At 42.9% G+C, this 26,747-nt stretch overlaps 1 protein-coding gene across 1 annotated transcript in view; it reads left to right on the top strand.

Moving 5' to 3' along the window:
• Positions 1-24,929: 24,929 nt before the first annotated feature.
• The window catches only part of LOC124775026 (ETS translocation variant 4-like), a gene marked incomplete at its 5' end in the record, with an annotated part of 38,390 nt that continues 36,572 nt past the window's right edge, over positions 24,930-26,747 (top strand). The window contains one exon of the mRNA XM_047249795.1: positions 24,930-25,106. Coding sequence (XP_047105751.1) covers positions 24,930-25,106 — 177 coding nt within the window. The remainder of the gene's footprint in view (positions 25,107-26,747) is intronic.

Here is a 26,747-nt window from a genome sequence, read left to right as displayed (position 1 = left end):
TTCCTGACTCAAGGTGCGTGACGTGGCTGCACGATCCTGAACGACACAGCGAGTAATAAGTATGTACTCTCGGGAGCTAATTATGTGGGGCCATAGACAGCCTGCCTAGTATTGTGCGTAGTCCTACGAATTCCATATTCGTATGACAGTCGTGGAAACCCGACTGCGGCTACCGGCTATATCTCGGAACGATAAACCATAGTTTCGATAGGCCACGATCCTGCCACAACTGAATACCGACACGTGCTGGTAGGCCTTCAGCTGCTTGTATGAGGTGCAGCACGAGCTTCTCACCTACACCCAACATTCAGATTCGATTTCTGAATGACAAATCCTCTGGGTAATCTTCCTTTATATATAGAATGTAAGTGGGGTTATTACTATCTACTTTTTCGGCTGCGCTGAAATGCTGGTCATTTGCGTATCCAAGGGAGCAGAATACGCCGTACCAGTTTGACGTTGATCGCATGCTGCCTTCATGATGTCATAGTTTTAATATCTACCAGGGTACTTTACAAAAGTACAGATATGCATAGCTCACTGAGATGGACGTCCATATTCCCTTGAATCTCAGTTCCACAATCCGATAGAAGTTGGCAAAATGAGTCCCTCCACTGGTGCAGACAACGCCATTGGAATGATGAATGAGCACTCCTCTGCCACCGGTCCTCGTACCCCTCAATGATTTATTAAACTTATTTAAAAAGTTAATTCAGAATTTTGTTTGTTAGTATGGCTTTCAATTTTACCCGAGGATCAGTTTGATGTATTACTCGTACATAATACCACGTAGAATATTTCAGTATCAAGTGAAATAGAAACTTTGGTGCCACCCCAAGCCCTTCCCGCTTCGTTATGTCATTGCCCACTTTCAAAGTCTAACGTTCCCTTGGAGAAAGCCGGACGAGCTGAAGACTATGGCTATGGTAGGCATCTGCATCTACTTCTACGTCTGTAGAATACGAATGTGGCGGAGAACAGTGTTTATTGTGCCGTATACTGAGGCTTCTTCTCGTACTATTTACAGATGGAAGAGGGAAAAATGTGTGCTTTTACGCGTTTGTGTGACCTGTTACGAGACTAATTTTATCTGCACTATCTCTGCGGGACGGACACGTAGGGTACTGAATATTTGCAATGTATGTCCTACAATGTGTTCCTGAAGCAATGTATTTCCTGCATAAGGTGTCGATGTTGTTCTGACTGAAAGCCTATTGAAACTCTAGAAAAAACTCGGTTTTCCCATATCCATACCACTGAGGATATTATGATCGAAGAACACATGCCGATTTCCATGGAGAGAGGTACTTTCGTCACGTTAAATCATAGTGTTTCACCCCAGAGTATGTTCTAGATGTAGGTGATATAGGGCTGTAGGTTCGTGAATCAGTTGTAATCACTTTTTTGTAACGGTGTAACCTGTGCTGGTTTCCATTCAAAGTGAACATGCTTGTGCGCAAGGTATCTGCAGTAAATTATGAGCAAAAGTAGATAATTCACTCGCATGCTGATATTAGCAAGGCGACTCGCTCCGTAAGGAACAGTGCAACATCAAAAAGAACCTCACTTCACCTTCACTTCATTATAACGTGTAAACACACCGCTGCCTCAGACTCTTATAGCTAAATATCACTCTTAGAAATGTTGTCCGTTACCAGTTTTCTAAATCTAAGTTAGTTGGGATCACAGGAGGGTGAGGCAGCGAATCTGATGGCGTAGCGACGTGGAGCAAGCTCTTTCGAAAGAAAATTAGAAACGCCACAAAAGTGCATGTGGTTCAGAGATTAGGTGATACTGTTGTAGTCATCAAACGCACTTGGTGCTAAACATACAACAATGGCAGGAAGAGTACTCCCTACCACCGAAGTACTTCCTGTCATGAGGTGGCTTGCTTGCATGCGGCAGCTGTACATCCTCGTCACCGATCCAAATAGGGCTAGGGCAACAACTGTGGCAAAAATAGATGGCAACAAAGATTAGAAACCACAGACAGTCATTAATTGAGAGAACTTGTAGAGGTCTGATAATACTTAAATGTAGTAGAAATACTGAGCATGACAATACGGTTCAGCGTTCGTTTCACTGTTCTGTCTTCAGAGGCTGGTACAGTCCTAAATCCGATGAGTAACATCACTTTTATAATGTTCACATTAACTCTTCTCGTCGGCGGCTGTAGATGAGTCCTGAAGCATTCGCTGAGACACTTTGCTGATACTGTCCGACGATCGCCTTGAAGAAGTACAAACTCCTGAGTGGAGCCGCGCGTCTGCTTACATTCACTTTTAGCGGTATATATCCACTTGGGAATTATTTCTGTGACGTAAGGCAGATGCGTAGTATAGTCCTACTCGTGTGCGGCATCTCCCGAGTCTGACCTTTACTATGTTGCGCCTGAGTTGTAGGCAGTGTGGCGCTCTCTTCTGTAGGCTACGCCCCTCATCTTCTGGAGGACTCGGCGCATACTATCCGCCAGACATATATGAGATAAGACGAAGCCAACGTAAAAGTTTCCATCAAGAAGTACGTAAAGTAAGCAAGAATAGACAGAGAAATGTAGTTCACTTTTATGACAGCATAGTCTGCTCTATGATTGAAATATAGGCCTGGCCATCCTCGCCTTTGGCGTATGTCGTATCTCCTAAAGGCTGTATGTCTCCTTCAATGAGAGTGCAACCACTTGCCTACCCTCCGTATGTCCATCGTAGCTTCTATTTAGTTTCTGTCCTGATTCTCAATGCGGATGAAAGAGAGAGCTGATTGCCCCTCCCCAGCAAAGAAGACAGAATAATGAGATGTAAGTGATCATCCATTGCATTTTCAAAGTAAGTCAGCAATAACTTCCTGCTAGACTAGGACGTTTCTCTTTTCAGGGGTCAGTGAGGCTTGATTCTTGGTAATATTCCTGTGTGTGTGTGTGTGTGTGTGTGTGTGTGTGTGTGTGTGTGTGTGTGTGTAACTGCCCACTGCCTATACGGTGCTGATATGTACATTTAAAATTCAGAGCTGCACTCCGCTTTCTGTTTCCGACGAAAGTGACTCAATGAATGTGGCTATATATCGAATACTGGTACAGATATAGCCGTCAAAAATTTTACACTGACAGCTTTTGGGGCACATGATAACTTCTTCCCCTCGCCGACATATTAGCACATCAGCTTAGTCGCTAAATTCTCTTCTAAAGAACTGTGAGCATCTTATAGTAGGGATACGATCATAACAATCTGGAGTGTACACTTTCACTGCTAGAAATTCCACACTTCTTAAATTATTCCGGGCTGTTATGTCATGTTCTAATTTCTAGGATAAACCCAACGTATCGTCTCTATCTGTGGAGGGCGTCTTCAAATGGTGTTGTAGCTCCTGTGAAGTCTGATTCACACAGACCGAAGTAAAATTTCATTTCTGCTCACTCCTACGCAGAGGCATGACGTAAAATCTTTTCAAAACTCGAGCGCAATTGGCCATTGTCGGTTGGTGCTATTGCTATCGTCCCATGCTGGAAGACAGGTACATATATTTTTCACACCAGAGTCCAGGTACACTTCAGTTTCACACCCTCCTCCACCCGATTAAAGTTATTGTCCCATTCAGTAATCTCCCTTACATCTCTAGACAGCCTGTCATAGGACCCCCTCTTGTCAGCCAGGACCAAATCGCATCTGACGGTCGTTATTCCAAAGCGTTTTGTAGCAGCTGAGCTGTCTTATTTTCCCTTCAGCTGTCTTTAAGTTTTTTCAGACGTTTTTACACTGTTCTTTTTGCACAACTCGTGTACACATCTCCACGACTATACGGTAACCTGTACATTTCTGATTTTTGCAACTGTTTATGAGCATCCTTAGGGGGTCTTAGTTGTTTTTGTATCTTTCGGGTGAGTTCATAAATGATATTTCGTTTCTTCCAGATTTTTCCTGTGCCATTAGTAATGTGTTTAATGAATAGTAGGAAAACTTCCTATTTCAACACACGAATAACCATTCTTCAGCAACACACTGTTGAGATATTCAAATTCGACATCGAGCAGCTTCTAGTAGTATGCTACAGGCATTTGGAACAACTTGACTGATTTTGAACCGTGGAGACATCACATGCAGTCATTGACCTTGAACTCGTGTAGGCATCTGTAACCTTGACATGTCCACACATGATGTCATCAGTATGACGGATGGTAGAAAACTTAAAAATTACAGATGGCGGATGGTGGGAAATTTAAAAACTAAGTATGGCTAATGGCAGGAAATTTAATCACTGGAGTGATAATTAAATCAAGACCCCAAGCTGCCGACAGGCGTTGATATGCATCAACGGGGACAGTTGAAAATGTGTGCCCAGATCGGGCCTCTAACGCGGGATCTCCTGCTTGTATGGCAGACGCTCTATCCATCTGAGCCACCGAGGACACAGAGGATATTGCGAATGCAGGGATTTATCTCTTGCACGCTCCCCGTGAGACCCATATTCTCAACTTAATGTCCACACACTACGTTCGTAGCGCCCCTGCCCACTACACTCATTACTCTTACCGAGTCCCGTAAGAGTCGGGCAATGCATGTGCATCCGCACAGAAGGTCAATGGCCGCTTAGCCTTAACTATATGAAGATGGTATCCGTTCTTTCGGACGGCCCCTGTTTTGACCGGAACAGACGGGGAATCTTCCTACCCGTTAGTCAGGAGCCTGAAGATGGCGTAGTAAATCGCCGAAACTGGTTGCCGGATAAAATAAGTGTGGAAACTAGACGGCTGAAAGGTATTTGATTTGACATTCCTCAAATGAGAGTGTCTTACACGAGTCACAGCTGTGTGCGGCCGGCCTATATATATATATATATATATATATATATTCAGCCAACCATCAAGATGCTGCTGGCCGGAAACATTTGCACCTGATGACAGCATAGTATTTTTTTTTTCAAAGTCTGCCATGTTCAAGGTATCCCCATTATCTCCCACAGCAAACTAATTGTACAAAAAATTTTGCTAGCGCAAGCCCAAGCGCGCACACACACACACACACACGCATATATAGTAGCAGCAGAGGTCAGCTGATGGGCACGTGCCCACGAAAACTAACGCAGAAACATTGCATAATGTCTGCACCTGTTTTTCTGCTTGCATCTCGCTCTCTCTCTCTCTCTCTCTCTACACATTCTGCAAAAGATGGAGTATGGTGGTGTGAGATATCACATGTATGGTTTGCCGTCTCTCTGCAAATGAACCAACAGGCTGCTAGCTTACTGTACTGAAATTGCAAGCAATAATTCGGAGAGTTATTTGTACAGCGGCCAGTCATAATAAAACCAGACAGATCAGAAAAGAGGTATTAAAGTATTTATTGTTTCAAAAGTAATCGGCACAACTTTTGACACATTTATCGCACTGTGGACAAGAGGATCAATGCCTTCATGGAAAAATGTTTGCAGTTGTCCACGGAAACCATAATTGTACGCAACCCGCATGTTGCCAAGGTCATTTCGAGTAGGCCCTAAAAGTTTCACTGTGAAAACCTTATACATCTTCCATTCAGTCCCAATCTCTCCTCATGCAACTTCCATATTTTTGGAGCCCTGATGAAAGACATTCATGGCCATCAGTTTGCTTTGGATGAAGTGATGCATGATGATAATGAAGAAGAAGAGGATGAATACGATGAAGAGGATGACGTTCACGATTGGAAGATATTGTTTAACTATCATCACATATCGATTTTGTTCACAGGGATAACCCAAATAAATTGGTAGAGCGATTAGGTTTCTTGCTATCTTTCAAAGCCATGGACAATAATTCGCATGATAGTGAAATAATATCTAGTGAAGAGCAACTTCGAGAAGCGTTGATTATTGCTCAAAGTTTCAAATGGAAATGGTCTCATAAATTTTTGTTATGACATATTACCGTCTCACATTTAAAAATAGCGGACAGCTAGCACTTACCCAAAAAGCCTAGATTAAAGCCTCCATTATGGAGAGCATAATCTTGGAAAAAATTCGACAATTAAAAAACTTATTCAGCAGTTGCCATCATTAGCGACTTTCTGAAAAATTAACCACAGCAGTCCGTTAACGCTCAGGTGTCCGTCCAATCATTTTCTGTGCATTAGGCGATGACCACTGATTGGTAGTATGTAATCTTGAGTGATTGAGATTTTTGGGACGGCATACGATATTTCTGTGAGCTGAATTACTTCTGATTTGTTAGAATTCTTTCCAGTTTCTTTCTGCACACTTGTTTTGTAAGGTTGAATCATTAGACTCCATTGTTTTAATCAGTTATATAAGTGTATTCGACAGAAAGTAGTTCAGAAACTGCTAATGTAATTATTTTTGAAACTTGGAACAGCTTTGAATTGGCTACTGCTTGGCGATCCCGTATTCTTTTCGCAGTGACTTTTTTGTGGTGGTGACCACTGAAACGAGATCCACTCAAACTCGTAGTGCCAACTGAGTAGCTGCTTGGAGTGTGGAAAATAAACACCGAAATCGACATGCTAGCCGCCAAAGCAATTTCAGATTGGAAACCTTGGAACACGTGACATTTAATTACTGAATTATAATGAAATGAATACCCCTACCTGCACACAGGCGTTGATATAAGTCAACGGGCACAGTTGAAAATGTGTGCCCCGACCGGGACTCGAACCCGGGATCTCGTGCTTTCATGGCAGACGCTCTATCCATCTTTTTTTTTCGTTGTGTTTGGTCGTTGTGGACGTAACATGACATCCGTTAAAGTCCGTTTGTTGATCCTTCCACTCAGTTATTCATTACAGGGGCCAACCAGCTCTCTGACCGAACACGCTGAGCTACCGTGCCGGCATCTGATCCACCGAGGACACGGAGGATAGTACGACTGCAGGGACTTATCTCTGGCACGCCTCCCGTGAGACCCACATTCGCAACTTATTGTCCCACACTAAATTCATAGTGCCCCTGCCCATTGTACTCTTTACTGCCGATTCCCGTTATAGTTCGAACACTGTATGTGCATCTGCACAGAAGAAAATGGTCAAATGGCCGGTGAGCCTATATATATAAAGTGCTCTACCAGCTGAGGACGGGACGTGAGTCGTGCTTGCGTAGCTCAGATGGTACAGCACTTGCCCGCGGAAGGCAAAAGTCCCGAGTTCGAGTACCTCTCTATCTACATTATTCCGTGATTTATTCAGTTTTCAAATTTATACTGACTTTTTGATCACCCGATATATATATATATATATATATATATATATATATATATATATATATATACTGACTTTTTGATCACCCGGTATATATATATATATATACCGGGTGATCAAAAAGTCAGTATAAATTTGAAAACTAAATAAGTCACGGAATAATGTAGATAGAGAGTTACAAATTGACACACATGCTTGGAATGACATAGGGTTTTATTAGAACCAAAAAAATACTAAAGTTCAAAGAATGTCCAACAGATGGCGCTTCATCTGATCAGAATAGCAATAATTAGCATAACAAAGTAAGACAAAGCAAAGATGATGTTCTTTACAGGAAATGCTCAATATGTCCACCATCATTCCTCAACAATAGCTGTAGTCGAGGAATAATGTTGTGAACAGCACTGTAAAGCACGTCCGGAGTTATGGTGAGGCATTGGCGTCGGATGCTGTCTTTCAGCATCTCTAGAGATGTCGGCCGATCACGATACATTTGCGACTTCAGGTAACCCCAAAGTCAATAATCGCACGGACTGAGGTCTGGGGACCTGGAAGGCCAAGCATGACGAAAGTGGCGGCTGAGCACACGATCATCACCAAACGACGCGCGCAAGAGATCTTTCACGCGTCTAGCTATATGGGATGATTCTAATAAAACCCCACGTCATTCCAAGCATGTGTGTCAATTTTTACCTCTCTATCTACATTATTCCGTGGTTTATTAAATTTTCAAATTTATACTGACTTTTTGATCACCCGGTATATATATGGTATCTGTTCTTTCGGACATGTCTTCATATGTATTTAATTATTGGTTTAAGTGTACTGATTAAAAGTATCCGGACACCACTACGTGATGCGCAGTTAGCGACTTGAGGTTACGAGAGGCGGATCTGCCGGAATAAAAGGAAAGAGGGGAGGGGAGGGAGTATAGTGATGTTAGTGCAGAAGCAGTATCAGCAGAATGAATCGGTCAGCAGACCAAGTGCGTTCTTACATGGACTAGCCATTGGATGACATCTGAATAACAGTTCCATCAGGGATATTTCAACCATTCTAAAGCTGCTCAAGTCGATTGTTGGTGATGTGATTGTTGAGTGAAAACTCAAGAGAGCAACCACAGCTAAACGAAAAACACAGACACCTCATGCTCTGACGGACAGTGACCGTCAGCATTGCGGAGGGTAGCGGCAAAAAATAGCTTGAAAACAGCGGACGCAATGACTCCGTAGTTCAAAAGTGCTACCAGGAGTATAATTGCAACAACGACTAAGTGTAGGGAGGTAAAAAGAACGGGCTGCAATGGTGGAGCAGCTCCTCACAGGCCACATATTTCTGTAGTCAGTGCTAGACGACGCTTGAGGTGGTGTAAAGAGCGATGTCACATGTTAGTGGATGACTTTGAACAAGTGGTATGGAGTAATGAATCGAGCTTTCCCCTGTGACAATCCGACAGGGGTTTGGTCCTGGCGAATGCCTGGAGAACGTTACCTGCCATCATGTATCGTGTGAACCATGAGCTACAGAGAATGTTGGCTACGATATCGGGTTGTTATTCGTGGTTTGAGTGTGGTCCGCTTGTTGTACGTAAGAAAACGCTAAATGCGAAAGGAGGTGAAGACATTGTGTACTGCGTAAGGTAGAGGAGCATTTCGGAGACGATGACTGCTTGTATCAGCATGCCAATGTAACCTGTCACAACGCAGTATCCATGAGGCAACGACTTGTGGAGAATGACATTGCTAAAAAGGACTGGCCTGCCAAGAGTTCCGACCCGAACCCAGTAGGACAGCTTCGGGTTTAGCTAGAATATTGACTTCAGTCTTGACCACAGCGTTCAACATCACTACCTCTTCTGGTTGCGGCCCTTGAAGAAGAATGGGCTGCCATTCCTTCACAAACTTTTAGAAACTTCATCGAAAGTGTACCCTGCAGCGTTCAAGCCGTCATATAGGCGAAGGATGTACACAGCCATATTAATGTTCGCTAATAGGGGTCCAGATACATTTGATCAGGTAATGTATATTGTTGAAACTTCCTGTCAGATTAAAACTGTGTGCCGGACCGAGACTCGAGCTCGGGACCTTTGCCTTTCGCGGGCAAGTGCTCTACCAGCTGAGGACGGGACTTGAGTCGTGCTTGGGTAGCTCAGATGGTACAGCACTTGCCCGCGGAAGGCAAAGGTCCCGAGTTCGAGTCTCGGTCCGGCACACAGTTTTAATGTGACAGGAAGTTTCATATCAGCGTATACTCCGCTGCAGAGTGAAAATCTCACTCTAATGTATATTGTGACTAAATGATCATACTGAACAAAGCCGTATGAAGACGAACATGTCGAGTCGTACAAGGGTTGCGTGAGAAACCTGTTTAATGAGCTCTCAGCATCCTCAACTGTGAAATGAAGAAGTAAACACGCTCTCATGTGGGGAATCAGTGCTTGCTTCGAAAGTGTACGTATTGATTCGTACCGCTCTACTAATGTAGACGGACTGTTGCGTGGTGTGTACCGCTGGAACGCTTTGCTGAGGCGTAACAACAGCTGACTCGCTGTTTCAGGTGCAGGGTTCGGCGCTGCGCAGCAGTCGGGCTACCCCGTGACGTGCTCAGCGCTGAGGGACAAGCCAGCATCGCAAGGTAGGCGCAGTGTACACGCCAGCAATGCGAGCTATACTCCTGCCACACGTTCAAACACTCTGTCTCCATTCTCTCGGAACATTTCTACGGTTTAATTTTTATCAAACAATCGTTTCTCATATACAGCTATGCCATCTGCGAGAAGTCTGAAATTATGAATAATTTTATTCGTCAAGTCACTGTTATGTAATATGAACAACACTATACAGAGCACAGCTAATGTACGAGTAGCGTTCAAAACGTAATGTTAGACTTCTTTTCTCGGACAGTTTTGGCTTAAAGATTGCGGAGTTTTTTGTGGTACATCGTACAATATTCCCGCTTCAGCCCTCTAGTTCCATGCAGTTCCAATGGGTGGCGCCACTATACGTTATAGTGTCTGGCATCTGTAACGGAGGTGCGTTCCAAGCAGAGAGATGTCATTGAGCTTCTTTGCGCAGAAAACCGGAGCATCGCAGATATTAACAGGTGTTTAAAGAACGTCTACTGAGTCAGGCAATGAACAAAAGCACAATAAGTCGTTGAGTGAGGCGTGTGTCATCATCGCAACAAGGTCGCGCAAAGATGTCCGATCCCCCGCGCGCTGGCCGGCCGCACACAGCTGTGACTCGTGTAAGACACTCTCGTTTGAGGACGTCAAATCAAATACCTTTCAGCCGTCTAGTTTCCACACTTATTTTATCCGGCAACCAGTTTCGGCGATTTACTACACCATATTCAGGCCCCTGACCAACGGGTAGAAAGATTCTCCGCGTGTTCCGGTCAAAACAGAGGCCAGAAATACTGGTATTAGTAGATTTTTGCTTGTTACAGCGATCAGTCCAAAATGGCGTAGTAAACCGCCGAAACTGGTAGCCAAATAAAATAAGTTTGGAGACTAGACCGCTGAAAGGTGTTTGATATGACATCCTGTATCGAACAGCCGAGTGCCGCAACCATCTCTGAAAAAATGGACATACAGAGACTCTCATTTGAGATGATCGATGGATCACAATCAAACATGTCGTTGCTCAGCTAGCCTGACACAACTCTACGCACCCGAGAGGAGCCCACAAAACTTCATTGGACTGTTCTTCCTCATCCACCTTACAGCCCGGATCTGGCACCTTCCGATCTCTTCCTGTTTGGCCCAATGAAGGATTCACTCTGCGGAAGCACTACATAGGCAGGTTATTGATGCAGCAAGGTGTTGGCTCCGTCGCCGACCAGTATAGAGGTACAGGCCCCTCACAGTAAGATGGCGTAACGCCGTAGCAATCAATGTAGGTAATGTTGAAAAGTAGGGTTTTGTAGCCAGAAGAATGGGTAATCATTGGATGTATAGGAATTCTGAATAAAGCCCACCTGGTTTTAGAAAAAAAAGTGTTGCATTACTTATTGAATGCTAGTTGCAGTTTTTTGTATCTCTGGGTGACTCGTCTTTCATGATCACATATTGTGTCCGCCGTGTCAAGAAGTATTCTGCTCCAAACCATAGTTACATAACTTGTGCAAATAAGCATTATCGGGCATAAGTGTGATTCTCTTTTTCTACAAGAATACGAAATTCCACGTGTATACTCGACAGATCCTGTAAAACAACTGATACGATCAAGAGATACTGACTACAGGAAAATTAAAGAGACCTTAGGAGGAAAGAGAACCACTTGCATGAATATCAAGAGCTCAGATGGAAACCCAGTTCTAAGCAAAGAAGGGAAAGCAGAAAGGTGGAAGGAGTATATAGAGGGTCAATACACGGGCGCTGTACTTGAGATCAATATTATGGAAATGGAACAGGACGTAGATGAAGATGAAATGGGAGATATGATATTGCGTGAAGTGTTTGACAGAGCACTGAAAGACCTAAGTCGAAACTAGGCCCCGGGAGAAGACAACAGACCATTAGAAGTACTGACAGCCTTGGGAGAGCCAGCCCTGACAAAACTCTACCATCTCGTGAGCAAGATGTATGAGACAAGCGAAATACCCTCAGACTTCAAGAAGAATGTAATCATTCCAATCCCAAAGAAAGCAGGTGTTGACAGATGTGAAAATTACCGAACTATCAGTTTAATAAGTCACAGCTGCAAAATACTAACGCGAATTCTTTACAGACGAATGGAAAAACTGATAGAAGCCGACCTCGGGGAAGATCAGTTTGGATTCCGCAAAAATGTTGGAACACGTGAGGCGATACTGACCCTACGACTTATCTTAGAAGAAAGATTAAGGAAAGGCAAACCTACGTTTCTAGCATTTGTAGACTAAGAGAAAGCTTTGAACAATGTTGACTGGAATAATCTCTTTCAAATTCTAAAGGTGGCAGGGGTAAAACACTGGGAGCGAAAGGCTATTTACAATTTGTACAGAAACCAGATGGCAGTTGTAAAAACTGAGGGGCATGAAAGGGAAGCAGTGGTTGGGAAGGGAGTGAGACAGGGTTGTAGCCTCTCCCCGATGTTATTCAGTCTGTATATTGACCAAGCAGTAAAGGAAACAAAAGAAAAATTCGGAGTAGGAATTAAAATCCACGGAGAAGAAATAAAAACTTTGAGGTTCGCCGATGACATTGTAATTCTGTCAGAGACAGAAAAGGACCTGGAAGAGCAGCTGAACGGAATGGAATATATCTTGAAAGGAAGATATAAGATGAACATCAACAAAAACAAAACGAGGATAATGAAATGTAGTCGAATTAAATCGGGTGATGCTGAGGGAATAACATTAGGAAATGGGACGCTTAAAATAGTAAATGAGTTTTGCTATTTGGGGAGCAAAATAACTGATGATGGTCGAAGTAGAGAGGATATAAAATGTAGACTGGCAATGGCAAGGAAAGCGTTTCTGAAGAAGAGAAATTTTTTAACATCAAGTATGGATTTACGTGTCAGGAAGTCGTTTCTGAAAGTATTTGTATGGATTGTAACCATGTATAGAAGTGAAACGTGGACGATAAATAATTTAGACAAGAAGAGAATAGAAGCTTTCGAAATGTGATGCTATAGAAGAATGCTGAAGATTACATGGGTAGATCACATAACTAATGAGGAGGTATTGAATAGAATTGGGGAGAAGAGAAATTTGTGGCACAACTTGACTAGAAGAAGGGATCGGTTGGTAGGACATATTCTGAGGCATCAAGGAATCACCAATTTAGTATTGGAGGGCAGCGTGGAGGGTAAAAATCGTAGAGGGGGACTTAGAAATGAATACACTAAGCAGATTCCGAAGGATGTAGGTTGCAGTAGGTACTGGGAGATTAAGAAGCTTGCACAGGATAGAGTAGCATGGAGAGCTGCATCAAACCAGTCTCTCAACTGAAGACCACAACCACAACAAACGATCAAGAGTTGGAAATGGAATGTGGTAAATAAGTTCATATCAGATTAAAATCAAATATCGATTGATTAAAATGTGCAGAGAAGTAAAGAAGAGAGAAGGAAATTATAAAAAAAAGGCAGGAAAATTATTGTTTAACGTCCAGTTAACTGCAATTTCCTTAGACAGGGTACAAGCTCGGAAAGGGGAAGCATTCTCAAGGATGTCGTCCGTGTACACTGCCTGACAAAAAAAAGCGAAGCACCCAGAGGGCATGTCAGTGTAGCGTTGTGCATGTGCACACCACCGGTGAGTGTGTAAATGATTACAGTCGCAATTCTCTGTAAAAGATACAGTGGCCACGAGAGTGCTCTAGAGAGGATCATGTCACACTCTTAGAAAAACTCAAGTTTTATGGAATTGAAGGCTATACACACAGCTGGTTTGAATCATACTTAACGAACAGAAAGCAAAACGTTGTGCCAGATAACTTAGATAATGTTGGGAGGGTGGTAAATTCTAGTGAATGGGGAGTTATCACAAAGGGAGTCCCACAGGGTTCGATTTTGGGTCCTCTGCTGTTCCTTATTCGTGTGAATGACCTCTCACTTAATGTTCAGCAAGCAGAACTAGTACGTTTTGCAGGTGACACGGGTGTTATAACAAATCCCATTCCAGAAAAAACAGCTGAAGATATTGTTAAGGATGTCTTTCAAAGAATTATTGAGGGGTTCTCAGAAAATGGACTCTCCCTTAATTTTGAAAAAAAACTCACTATATCCAGTTCTGTACTCCGAATAGAGTCATACCGACAATTGTTGCAGCATATGAACAGGGCTCAATTAACAGGGTAGATTTCTCCAAATTTTTGGGTGCTCACATTGATGACAAATTGAACTGGAAGAAGCATATTACTGAGCTTTTCAAACAATTAAGTTCAGCTTCTTCCGCTCTTCGTATAATCGCTAGTCTTGGTAATAAACAGATCAGCCTCCTAACGTACTTTGTATATTTCCACTCGATAATGTCTTATGGAATAGTTTTGAGGGGTAACTCACCACTTAGACATAAAGTATTGGTTGCACAAAAGCGGGCACAGAGAATAATTAGTGGTGTTCACCCAAGGACGTCATGTAGGCACCTATTCAAGGAGTTATGTATTTTAACTGCACCATCAGAGCACATATATTCGCTAATGAAATTCGTTATAAATAATCCATCTCAATTCGCGAAGAACAGTGATGTTCATACGTACAACACTAGAGGAAAAAATGACCTTTCCTATCCGTTATGGAAGCTGTCAGTTGCTCAAAGAGGAGTACATTATTCAGCAACAGAAATCTTTGATCATTTGCCCAACAACATAAAGTGTCTGGCAGGTAGCAGACCAATTTTTAAATCTAGCTTAAAGTCATTTCTTTTGGTCAACTCCTTCTATTCCAAGGACGAGTTTCTGTTTCAGAACTGGTAAAAAAAATGTACCTCTAAATGTAGTTGCATGTGTAGAACTAAAAATTTCTGTAACATTAAAATATATATCTTGTAATCTGAGTTGTTCCACATGATATCGATAAAATAATCGTGAAAATGATCTACACGACATGACATAAATAAACTAAACTGTTGTTCCTGTTCAGTATTGTTGGCAGGCATGTTGGGGTATTGTTGTTGTTGTTGGGGTATATAAGGGACGAAAACAGCGTCATATGTTGAGTGATCACTGTGAACGTCACGAAAATGCCGCGAACTCCTGTGAGACATCTTTGTCGGCAACTGACTGTTCCGAAGGAACCTCATTGTGGATCTCCATTTGACCATCTGGTGTAATCGTGCAATATCTACTGGGAGATGAAGCAGCCTGCACAGCATAGAGTAGCATGGAGAGCTGCATCAAACCAGTCTCAGGACTAAAGACCACAACAACAATATCTAGATTTGTGGGGCATTCGAATGTCTCAGTGACCAGATGTTGAACTCCATGGGAGCTCGTTAAGTTTCCGATCTGCCCTCTGTCTGCTGCTGTGAAAAGGGGTCTGTCCTCTTCACTAAAACCAGCTATTTAACGAAGCAATTCTCCACGTGAAGATGATGGTGTGACCCATCTAAAGGCGTAGTGACAAAAGAAATAAGTGACTGATGCAGAAGGGAGGATCGCCGTTTTCTGCGCCAAACACATCGTAACCACTTGGTACCTGGGCCTGCCGTCCATGAACAATCAATGAATTCCCTGCAACATTCTCTGTTGTCCCGCACCATTATTCAGAGACTAGCAACAGCCTGACTAGTGAATTACCGCCCCGTGCATAGATTTCTGTTAACACCACAACAGAAGCGGCTGCATTTGGGGTGATGTCGTGTCCGGGAGGCACGGACTGCTGACGAATGGCGTGACATTGCCTTCTGTGACGGATCGCAGTTCTACGCTATCTGAGATGACCGTCGTCGGCGAGTATGGTGACGACCTGGGAAGAGCTCCCTTCGATGTTTAGGAGAGCGACAGCGGTGGTACTCCTGGTGACATGGTATGGGTAGCCATCAGGTACGACTTTAGGTCATGATCGGGAGTGATTGGGAGCGCTGAAGTCACATCGGTACGTCGCTGTGACCTTACGTTCATCTTTGGTACCTTTCCTTGGGACAGTGTCGAGGAGCCAATTTTCTACAGGCCAGCGCTCGACCACACATGGCACACGTCTCTACGAACTGTATGCGTGACGGTGAGGTACTCCTGGGACCAGCTCGGGTCTCACCTCCGTCCCAATGCAAGTGTAAAGGATAGCAAGGACCAATTAGAACAGTTGTGGACCACCTGGCCCCAGGAGATGATACAACGGCTTTATGACACCCTTCCCTACCGAATCAGTGCGCGCATTCTGGCCAAAGAGGTGCAACTCATATACATTAGTTCTTTGTAAATTTGATTCTGTTTTATAATCACTGAAATACGATCATATGTTCACTCAAACCGTGAAGTTTCGTTTCATTTTCTCCTCCCCTTCTTGGTTCTTCGTGATTCACTATTTCTTTTTTTTTTTTTTTTTGTCAGCCAGTGTACTTTTCAAAAGAAAACCGACCGCCGGCCGATGTGGCCGAGTGGTTCTAAGCGCTTCAGTCTGGAACCGCGCGACCGCTACGGTCGCAGGTTCGAATTCTGCCTCGGGCATGGCTGTGTGTGATGTCCTTAGGTTTAAGTAGTTCTAAGTTCTAGGGGACTGATGACCTCAGATGTTAAGTCCCATAGTGCTCAGAGCCACTTGAACCATTTTTTGAAAACCGACCGCAGATATAGTACCTATATAATGGTGTCCTTGCAATGTCTTGAACATCCGTCCTCTTGAATACGTGTCCAGTGTGCTGGATAAAGAGTACTGTATCTGCCCACTCGTATTCATTTGTATGCGACATATACCATTCTCATAGTGACAACTCGAAAGTCCAAGTATCTGTTGAGTATAATGTCAGAGCGAGTGAGGATGTCCACATAGTTTCGATGCAAGAGTTTTCCATTAGCTATAGTGTTATATCATTTTTATTCTAAATTTCGTACACCTTCTACCTGTTTTTAACTCACGTCTGAACGCGTGGTCTTCTTCCAGTCGAAAACTGCGCTGAAATTCAACTAGAACTTGGAGGCCACGTGAGGTCGGGAACAGGTTTAATATACATTCGGAGTCACTCACTCACGGTAGTTGTCTCTTTTACGTAAGTAAATATGCAACTAAACTCTGAAATATTTGTCATTTACACCAAGCAACTTGCCTAGTCAGCCAAAATCACATTCCTTCCTTTTATTACTGACAGCTTAAGAGATATTTTTGTTTCATATGAACAGTAAGGTGTTACATGCACATGGTTTGTAAAGGATGCTTCACCCGTAACCAAAATCTTGTATAGAAGCGTCGCATCACTTTGCAGTTTCCGTTGTCACCATTTGGAGAACAGTAACCTATCTTGGAATTCGTTGTCATGAAACTATTGATAGAGCGAATTGTGGAAAGGACGAAGTATGTAGGAACGGTCCTTTAAGTGATCCTACTTGCCTCGTAATAAAATGTGAATTTTGTGTTGTTATTCATTTACTTTGGCGTAGTTTACTTTTCACACCTCCATTTTCTTCAATTTTTCTTAATGTCTGCAGAGACAGATCGTGAGACCTTGGTACCATCAAGATAACTTTTACCACACAACGGCACCGTTGTTCGAACAGTATGGCGACATTCACAATAAAGGAAAACCATATTCCTATCTACGCATTACAACTATGCGCCTATTTGCTGAACATGAAGATAACCTTAATAACTTTGTGTTTTGCCGCAAATATATGTTTAATTGCCGAATCAATTCACAATGTAAATCGTTGAAGTATGTTCGATCTCGAGGAAACTGTAGTAGCTGGAACCTATTCGAGCTACAGAAAGCACTTGATCCGAACCCTTGAGTGACCTTCATGCTATCCAGTGTAAGTAATCAGCAGAGAAATCTGAACGTTGAACAAGGTCTCCCGACCGCTTACAATATTTATAGCATTAGGTGGCATTCTATTGGGCACGAGAGCAGGCAGGAATGCGAGACAACTAAGTGGTAGATGCCTCACTCAATGAGGCTGCCACGACGTCTACTGTGGCACACTAACCCCCGTATATGCCCTGACCTCACTGCTGGAACGCAGGGTCATCCTTTATTGGGATGACCAGTGGCCGGAAGGGAGGTCTGTGGTCGTTGTGGCGTACGGGTACATGCAAAAGTCCGCCAGATTTCTACATGAGAGGTCGTATCATGGGTGAAAATTATTTTGGACGATGTCACTCAGTGTCAAATGCCTATTACGTTATTTCCCTGTCTTCCCAGCTTCAACCAAAAGTGATGGAAAAGAACAATTAGCTGGTTCTGCAGGCTAATTTTCAAACAGACAGATTTTCAAATCAGTTTTGGAGCTGTCCTCATATATTTTCACACATTTTTATGTACTGATGTTTTCTATTTGACTATGTGTTACTGTTATTGCATTTACTTGTATATTACTTTCTCTTTTATGCAGATTATTTGCTACATATCTTAAAATACCAGTAAGCGGGTGCTAATGACAAGAACGTTACAAGCTAAGGAAAAATTATGTTTCTGGACGAAAAGCGCATCCGATGCTGTGCAACTGCAAATTTGTGCTACGAGAAGTAATAACAACAGCTGTCAAGCAGGCATTTGAGGGAATCCTTTCTAAAGGTGTTGTAGCTTCGAATTTCAAATACACTAAGATATACATTTCTTTATATGTCATGTATACGAATCCATGGTGGATGGGCTAAGAAATTAAAACTGAAAATTTCTATTACGAATTTCTGGATCATTAGCTTTATCCATCAGATTTGGCACCCACCGACGTTGATCTATTCCCACATCTAAAGAAATTTGTACCTGAAAATATTTTTAAGTAGCTTAGTATCCGTCGTTGCCTGTATATATACTTCAGTTCTCTAGTCAATCTCCTCTTTCCCCATCTCTCTGTACATCTTCTCTGTCCCGTTTCTCTGCATCTCCGTCTTCCCCTTCTTCTGTCCACCTCCTTCAGCCCCAGCTCTCTGTCCATCCCTCTCTGCCCCTCTCTCTACCCATCTGCTACTCCCCCTCTCTTTGTCCCTCTCCTCCTCTTTCATTTCTATGTCCATCCCCCCGCCTCTCACTGTGCCGTACAGTGATATAATTTTGTAGGTGCATTCAGCGATAGATGTGGATACTGTCTATTGAATGTTAGCATCAAAGAAGCAATAAACACAAACTTCATGCCCGATGCAGCGGTTTTTCACGCATCTCGGTGTTTATGACGTCATATCTCCCGAACTCTGATCCGTAAAATGTTATAAATTTGCTCATATATTGTTCTGTATGATAAAACTGTCTGCAAAATATGTTGCGAATTGAGTTAGTAGTAAAGGAGCAATAAATTGTCATGGCTGATGCGTCAGCTTTACTGCATGAACAGAGAAAATGTAGTAAGCGATAAACGTTTTCCATTCATCATTTTGTGGGGTTGTAAGCGAGAAGAATTTCCAGAAAGATTTGAAATTACGTGTAAAGTTTCTTACCAGTCACTAACAAGGAAACCCTTACATGCGAGGTTGCAGGTTCAGTGTTTAGTAAGACTCATTTGAAAGTGTTGTGTTAACGATTATGACAGGAAAAATATTATGCGCTAATGACTCAGCCATGTGCATCAGGAAGGCGACAGAAAATAGTGTCCGAGAACTTCAGAGATCAACCGCCTATGGGATGTATGTATTACACTTCACAAAATGGATCTCGTCGACATTTAACAAATGTTCAAAACAAACCATTAACGAACACCAAGAACACCGAATGAAAAATGGCGTGCCACAGTGGTCACAAAGGTTGGCAGCATCAAGATCGAAGACAATCCCCGTGGGAGTTGCAAATCTTGCAGGACCTTCAGCTGGATATCCACTACTAAGGAATATATATAGAATCATACTTGGGTAACGAGGTGATGAAAACTGATGAGATGTGATGACATGCAACCGAATGCGAAACAGTCGGTCGTGGAGCTTATCGTGAAACTGGCTGTCCTTTAAGGTCTAGCTGCAGATAGTGCGATAACATGTTTCATGGACCCGGAAAAAAACAAACATCCAGAGGCTAAATTTGTCCAATGGTTCCAGGTGGTATGAATTGCATTGTCATTCACTTTTCAGGAAGGATAGTTTGCTCTAAAAGAGCCTGATTTTTATACGCAAGCCAGGAAGCAAGCAAAATCGAGTTATTTTTACCAACTTTTGACCAAAACCAGTGCTCGTACCGTAGTTGTAGTTCTCTTACACCCATTTCCCCACTCGTGCTTGTTGTGACCTAAATATTTCGTACTGTTCTTGCAAGATCACCCACGCGAGAAAGAATCGTAGAGGACAGAGCACCTCCAACTTGTCGCAGCACAATCAGGAACTTTCCAGCCAATTTAGGATCCATTTTAACTGTCAGCATTATTGTATACGAATTCTCTAAGACACCGATGTCGGTTGATCTTGACACAACTCTCTTGCTACCTCCAATCATCAGGGCTCCTTTCACATGCATTTCCTCTTCAAATCCCAGTGGGTCGAAGTTGACACAAATTCCTTATTGAACGGCAGGATAAGTTTGTTTACCTCATCTACAGATCTTTGGGCCGATTTCGCATTTTGCTGAGCATCCTCAAGTCGACGCTTTGTTTGAAATATCTTACGTCTTCCAGTTCTGTAGCACTGAGGTTATGCAATCATCCACTGTTTCCCTTGAAATGGCTGTAATCTCTGTCGCAAGCAATTTGATGTGCATAGCGCAGTATGTTGGTGACATGCACCTCCTATAAATTGTGTTGAGCATCCTTGAAACGCGCAAATATCAGTTTTTGTAGCAAGTGCGCCCTGTCCTCCCTTGAATATCCGTAGGTTTTGTTACGCACTATACGGTCATACTGCTGCGGTCTTATTCAAAATCTGTTCATATTTGTTTTTGTCTTTTTTTATCAGCGGATGAACTTCCACGTACGTAATTATGTTTAGCATCTGCTCCTTGGAGAACGGTTGTCCTTTACTATGTTTCACTGGAGACGCGAACTGTCATTACCTGTCCAACAAGGATGGCGAACTACATGGCTCGACACCAGTTTCAATATCACTTTCACTTCTTAAGCACGTATCTTCATTAATGTACTCCTCATGTACATTGTCCGCACAGTCAAGCGTATACGACACCATACATTCCGCTGACTCATCTAGCAGAAACGCTAATATTTCATCTGCCAATTCTTTCCGACTATGCGAAATTACTTGGGTTCCTTTCTGACTAGATGTCAACTCCGGCAACTGTTGTTACAGATATAATGCGATGTTTACTTTCTTTATCGTTGTCCTTGCTCTGCTTTGTGTCAGCACCAATAGCATTAGCAGCGTAGTGCTGTTGTGAGCTACTCATAGACTAAGCACTTCAACGACGCTCCGGAGCCTCTTGCTGTGCTCACCATTGGATACCTTCAGTCCCTCCACCTGTTGCCGTGAGTAGCCAATACTGTGGTTGCGTGGTAGAAAATATGTGGGACGTCGAATGCAGTAAACATCACTGGCCTTTCAGACCTCGCAGTCAAGGGGTTCCTTGTCAGTGCTTTCGTTCTAGATACTGATGGTGCTCATAGTAGCTCTATGTCATACAACGTGTACTTTATACAGTAGTGTGGAAGTATGGATTAAACACACTTAGGATTGTATAAGCATTGTATTCGTTACTTTCAGTCGTATCACGTGGCACATATCAACCAAGAATAGCATTTTGACAGATATCGTAAAGATGATAAGTCAAAGAGTAAAGAACTTTTTCAACGAGCAAATATTTTTCCCTAATTCGCTTACTATTCTTCAAATTAGTAAGTATCTTGTACCACGAATGGTTCAAATGGCTCTAAGCACTATGGGACTTAACATCTGAGGTCATCAGTCCCCTCTTGTACTACAGACTTTCTAAAGTAGCCTTTGTTCTTCCTCTGGGTTCAAACTATCTCCTTACCATATTTCGTCGAAATCTGCCCAACAGGCAAGTAATACTAAATTTAAACGCCATGCAAGATACGGCAGTTTTCCATGCATCTCTCTTCGTGACATCATATATCGTAAATTACGTGTTGCGCAGTGATATACCAGGGGTATTCCGAAGCCAAGGTCAGATCTGTCGCGATATGGAAACCACGGTGAAAATGAAAAATGTTTTATTTGCAAGAGTTAGCTGCACTGTTCAGCTACTTCTCTAAACAATCGGTCACCGACTGAGACATTTGTCATAGTATTGTACCAGCTTTCCAATACCCTCGTTATAGAACGCAGCTGCCTGTGCTTTTCTGCCAGTTCTCTACGTCGACCTACAGCTTGTTCTCTATGCCAGAATGTTGCCTTCTAGCCAGCGGTTTATGTCAGTAGAGATGAAAATGAGAGGGAACCAAGTCCGGGCTGTATGGTGCTTGATCACTGATCAGACATTCCCATCAGAAAGGGAGCAGGTGTGCCCTCATTGCCCCTGCAGTGTGCCGCAGAGAAGTGCCATGGAGAAGGTAATGCATGACAGCTACGTTATGTGAGGTGCATGAAATCCGGCGAAATATCCCACAGGCACTCATACTTGGCGGAAGACACTATTTCCTAGGCATCTTTACGTGCTCACTGTGCGCTCAGAACTGAAAAGAGCTACGTGACGCGATTGACAGGCATGCTAGACACACTGTCTAACATACCTATGCAAAGCGTCATCGGATTTTCCCTGTGGTTTCCATTTCGCGACCGATCGGACCTAACATTCCGAATAGTCCTTGTAATTTTGCAGGTACGTTCAGCAGTATTATGTGAATACTGTCTGTAAAATGTGTCGCCAATACAATTAATAGTAAAGATGTAATAAATTAAAATGTCATGCCTGATACGAAAATGAGCAGCGAAAAAGTACCAAGCGATAATTTTTTCCCCTTTTATCGCTTGCTACATTTTCGCTACTCATTTTCGCATCAGGAATGACATTTTAAGTTTATTACTGCTTTACTGCTAATTATATGTGGGATGTGTCAGCGAGAAGAAGTTTCGCAAAGGTTAGAAAGTATGTGTAAAATTTGCTGCAAGTCATTAAAGGGCACTCGTTCTCACATACTGGGTGAATGATATCTGAGTATTCGCGTGCCGCGGCCTACACTTCTTTTTCACCTCCAATCTTACCCCTTTGATATGTAGGTTGGCTTTACCCGCACAGAGATTCTTTCCAGACAGTAAGTGATATGTGTGGTTGAAAGCGGGCCAGTGGTTTCGGAGGAGATGTGGAGCATGCATACATACGTTGAACATAAACATATGCATATATACATTTTTATGATATGTATAAGTACCCTTTTCATGAACCTATGTTGATGAAATATAGTCTTTACGGTGCCCATAGCTACTCTGAAACTACGAGTGAAAACCTACAAAAATCTGTGCAGCAGATGTGGAGATTAGCGGATTGATACAGACAGACAGACAAGAAAGCTTCAGTACAACTTTAAGTCAAGATTTTTTTTTTTTTTTTTGTGATCCGATTTTGATGAACTGAACCCTGTACGCCGCACCAGGATACACTGAAGTTACGTGCGAAAGCTCCACGAAAATTCAAGTATTTTTGGAGCTTAGCGTGTTCAAAGACATACAGACAGATACGACTGCTTTACAGATTTATTATTAGTATGGATTCTAGTGATTACGACAGCCGTAGTTGGATGGTTTACATATGTTCCAGAATCCCTCTTCAGGAATGGAATCTATTGACTGGAGAAATTTCGGAAAAAGTATAAGAACTTAAAACGGGACAACGCAGAAAAATACATCTTTCACTGCCAATTAAAAAACATTTTTCTTGTCCCTATGTACAGCACACTCAATTTACGGTTGCAGATCAGTGTATATATATGCATACACAGCAAAGCAACTAATGGCGAATTCATGGCCAATTGCCATCACAAAGAAACACAGACAGCAAAGAAAAAAGTATAGTTTTCGTCAGGCAAAGGGACCTGTAAGGACTATGATATGAAGATTAGCATCTCCAAAAAAAAAGTAATGTCAGTGGGAAAGAGATATAGACGGACTGAGTGCCAAACAGGAGGAACAAAGTTAGAACAGGTGGACGGTTTCAAGTACTTACGATGCATATTCTCACAGGATGGGAACGTAGTGAAAGAACTGAAAGCGAGGTGTAGCAAAGCTAATGTAGTGAGCTCTCAGCGACGATCTACTCTCTTCTGCAAGAAGGAAGTCAGTACCAAGACTAAGTTATCTGTGGGCTGTTCAATCATCCGACCAACTTTATTGTATGGGTGCGAAAGCTGGGTGGATTCAGGTTACTATATCAATAAGGTTGAGGTTACGGATATGAAAGTAGCTAGGATGATTGCAGGTACTAGTAGATGGGAACAATAGCAGGAGGGTGTCCACAATGAGGAAATCAAAGAAAAACTGGGAATGAACTCTATAGATGTCGCAGTCAGGGTGAACAGGCCTAGATGGTGGGGTCATGTTACACGCATGGAAGAAGCAAGGTTACGCAAGAGACTCATGGGTTCAGCAGTAGAGGGTAGGAGGAGTCGGGGTAGACCAAGGAGAAGGTACCTGGATTCGGTTAAGAATGATTTGAAGTAATAGGCTTAACATCAGAAGAGGCACCAATGTTAGCACTGAATAGGGGATCGTGGAGGAATTTTATAAGGGCGACTATGCTCCAGACTGAACGCTGAAAGGCATAATCAGTCTTAAAAGATGATGATGACGGTGAAAGGGACCTGTGTCGGAAACGAGAAAATAGGGCTGCGAAGTACGATTTGTCGGAACGTGTACGTAATTTTTCAGTTTTGATACCCTCTGACTTCCAACAATCTGATATCAAACAAAAACTATGACTGAAAAATGTTTTCACTCAGTGAAGAGTTTTTCGCAGCTGTAGATGTGTATTTTGCAGACTTTTAAAAACCGTACTTCATTGGAAAGAAATCGGGAGACGTGTAGTGTCCAAAAAATAAGCGCAATTTTTAGCTTAATTTTTAATCTTTTTCTGCCATGCCGAGGAAGTTTTTCCTAGCACTCGCTTTTCTTGTCTCAGTGAACCTGAAAGCTTGGTTCGGAATACTGTGAAACTGTACCGCGGTATGCTGGCAATGTACCAATGTGATTCTGCTGTACAGAGTACAAGTCGACCGCGACGAGTTCGCGGCCTGCCAGCCCGCCGAGCAGCTGGGAGGTGGCTGGCAGCGGCGGCAGCGGAGGCCGAGCTGCTGTTTCCACTGGCGGGGGCGGTGGCGGCGGCGGGGGTGGAGGGGGCGGCTACTCGCAGCGGCGCGGCTCGCTGCAGCTGTGGCAGTTTCTGGTCGCGCTGCTCGACGACCCGGGCAACGCCTCGTGCATCGCCTGGACGGGCCGCGGCATGGAGTTCAAGCTGGTCGAGCCCGAGGAGGTCAGCGACTTGCTGCTGCACATAATTTATCTATCGTATGGTATTACTAGTACACTGTAGTATCTACACTCAAACGGAAAAGTCCAAATGTGACGACCAGTCAAGAGCACGTTGAATTACTTGATGTGAAGTCCTCAGACCACCGTCAAACGCTCGAAGAGGGCACTCCTTAACAATGTGATCTATTGTTTGTTCCTCCGCTCCGCAATCGCAGTCATCACATGGACGGGAACCCTCATTTCTTCATGGTGAAACCACATCTTCCTTGGCCAGTCCTAATGCGGTTCAGCCTCGGCCAGACTTGGCGTGGTACTTCCAGTCCCTCGATCTTTATTGGATCTTGAAACAGGTGAGCGTTGTTGAGCGGATGTTCGTTTCAGTGTTGTCACCATTTTGTGGTCACGTCAAAAGAACTGCTACTTTCTAATCAACCCAGGGTGGTTTGCGTGATTTCAGACGAGTTGTTGGTGGATCTTGTAGGACATCATACAAGGGAGAGTTCTTATGAGAAGTAATCTTTTTAGTAAGTTTATCTTCGGCAGGCAGCCACTGACTGAGAGTAAAGCTGACAGTACCAGTGGTAACTCCCACGGCATCATTAAGCTGCACATCAATCTTTATTGTGTGGGCACTGTTTTCCCACACAGGAGTGCAATACCGTTCAGCAGAATACACAAGAGCGAGTGCAAGGGCAGATTGTTTTAGGTCCTGCGGCTTTAAGAAACTGGCACATATGGCGATCCCCTTGTACCGGTATACGACACATCCAAGAAGTAAGCAAATGCTGATATTGCACAGTTCTTGAGTAAGAGGATTGTGGAGCTAAACTGAGGTGTTGCAGCGAGTATCTATATCACTTACTACTTACTTGTCTGGTGACTTACTTTTTCCAATCTTATATTACGTGTACCAAGTTCGGTTGAAGCTCCTCCAAGCATTTCAGAGCTATGCTTTACACGTCACCCCTTCCTACCGCCACTCTAACCCCAAGGGGTGAAATGTCCTAGCCAAACGATGGAGACAACTTATTTAGTTTTGTTACTCCTCACAAAAAATGTGAAAATGACTAACAGACTTGCATACACACAAGATGACAGTTCTGGCAGTTTAAATGTCCCCAGCGGAATTTGTTTTAAATTTTATTGGGCAGTTGTAAAGTGTGCTGATAAAACTTATGAGAAACATCTGGAAAGTCAGTGGATGTTCTTTCAATACTGATTTCCAACTGGAGAGTCCCGATCGAGGGAACTTAAGAGTTACTATTGCCCAGTTTTGATTTTTTTCCAACAGTAACATTTCTGTCAGAAGTAGAAGGGCATAACACAACACTATTTGATCATTTATCTCTAAATATAACTTCTTTCGTTAAATAATGGGAACCATATGATAACCGGTTTGTCTGATGCTGGTGGTCAAATGCCAGCAATAAATGATCCACATATATTACCTAGATCCAAGAAGGGAAAAATAAAGTTTTGTAGATATCTAAAGACGTAGTCACCTCGTTCAGAGAAAGATTACTAAAAAAACAATGGGAAGAAGTTTACCAATAACACACAGTAAAGAAGAAACGTACTTCTTTTCGAAAGATATTCTTAATACACAATGACACTAATTTTCCTTTAGAACGAGTCAAAATGC

This window comes from Schistocerca piceifrons, chromosome 1, assembly GCF_021461385.2.
Source record: "Schistocerca piceifrons isolate TAMUIC-IGC-003096 chromosome 1, iqSchPice1.1, whole genome shotgun sequence".
NCBI classification, from domain to species: Eukaryota; Metazoa; Arthropoda; class Insecta; order Orthoptera; family Acrididae; genus Schistocerca; species Schistocerca piceifrons.
This window is presented reverse-complemented; position numbering and strand designations above follow the sequence as displayed.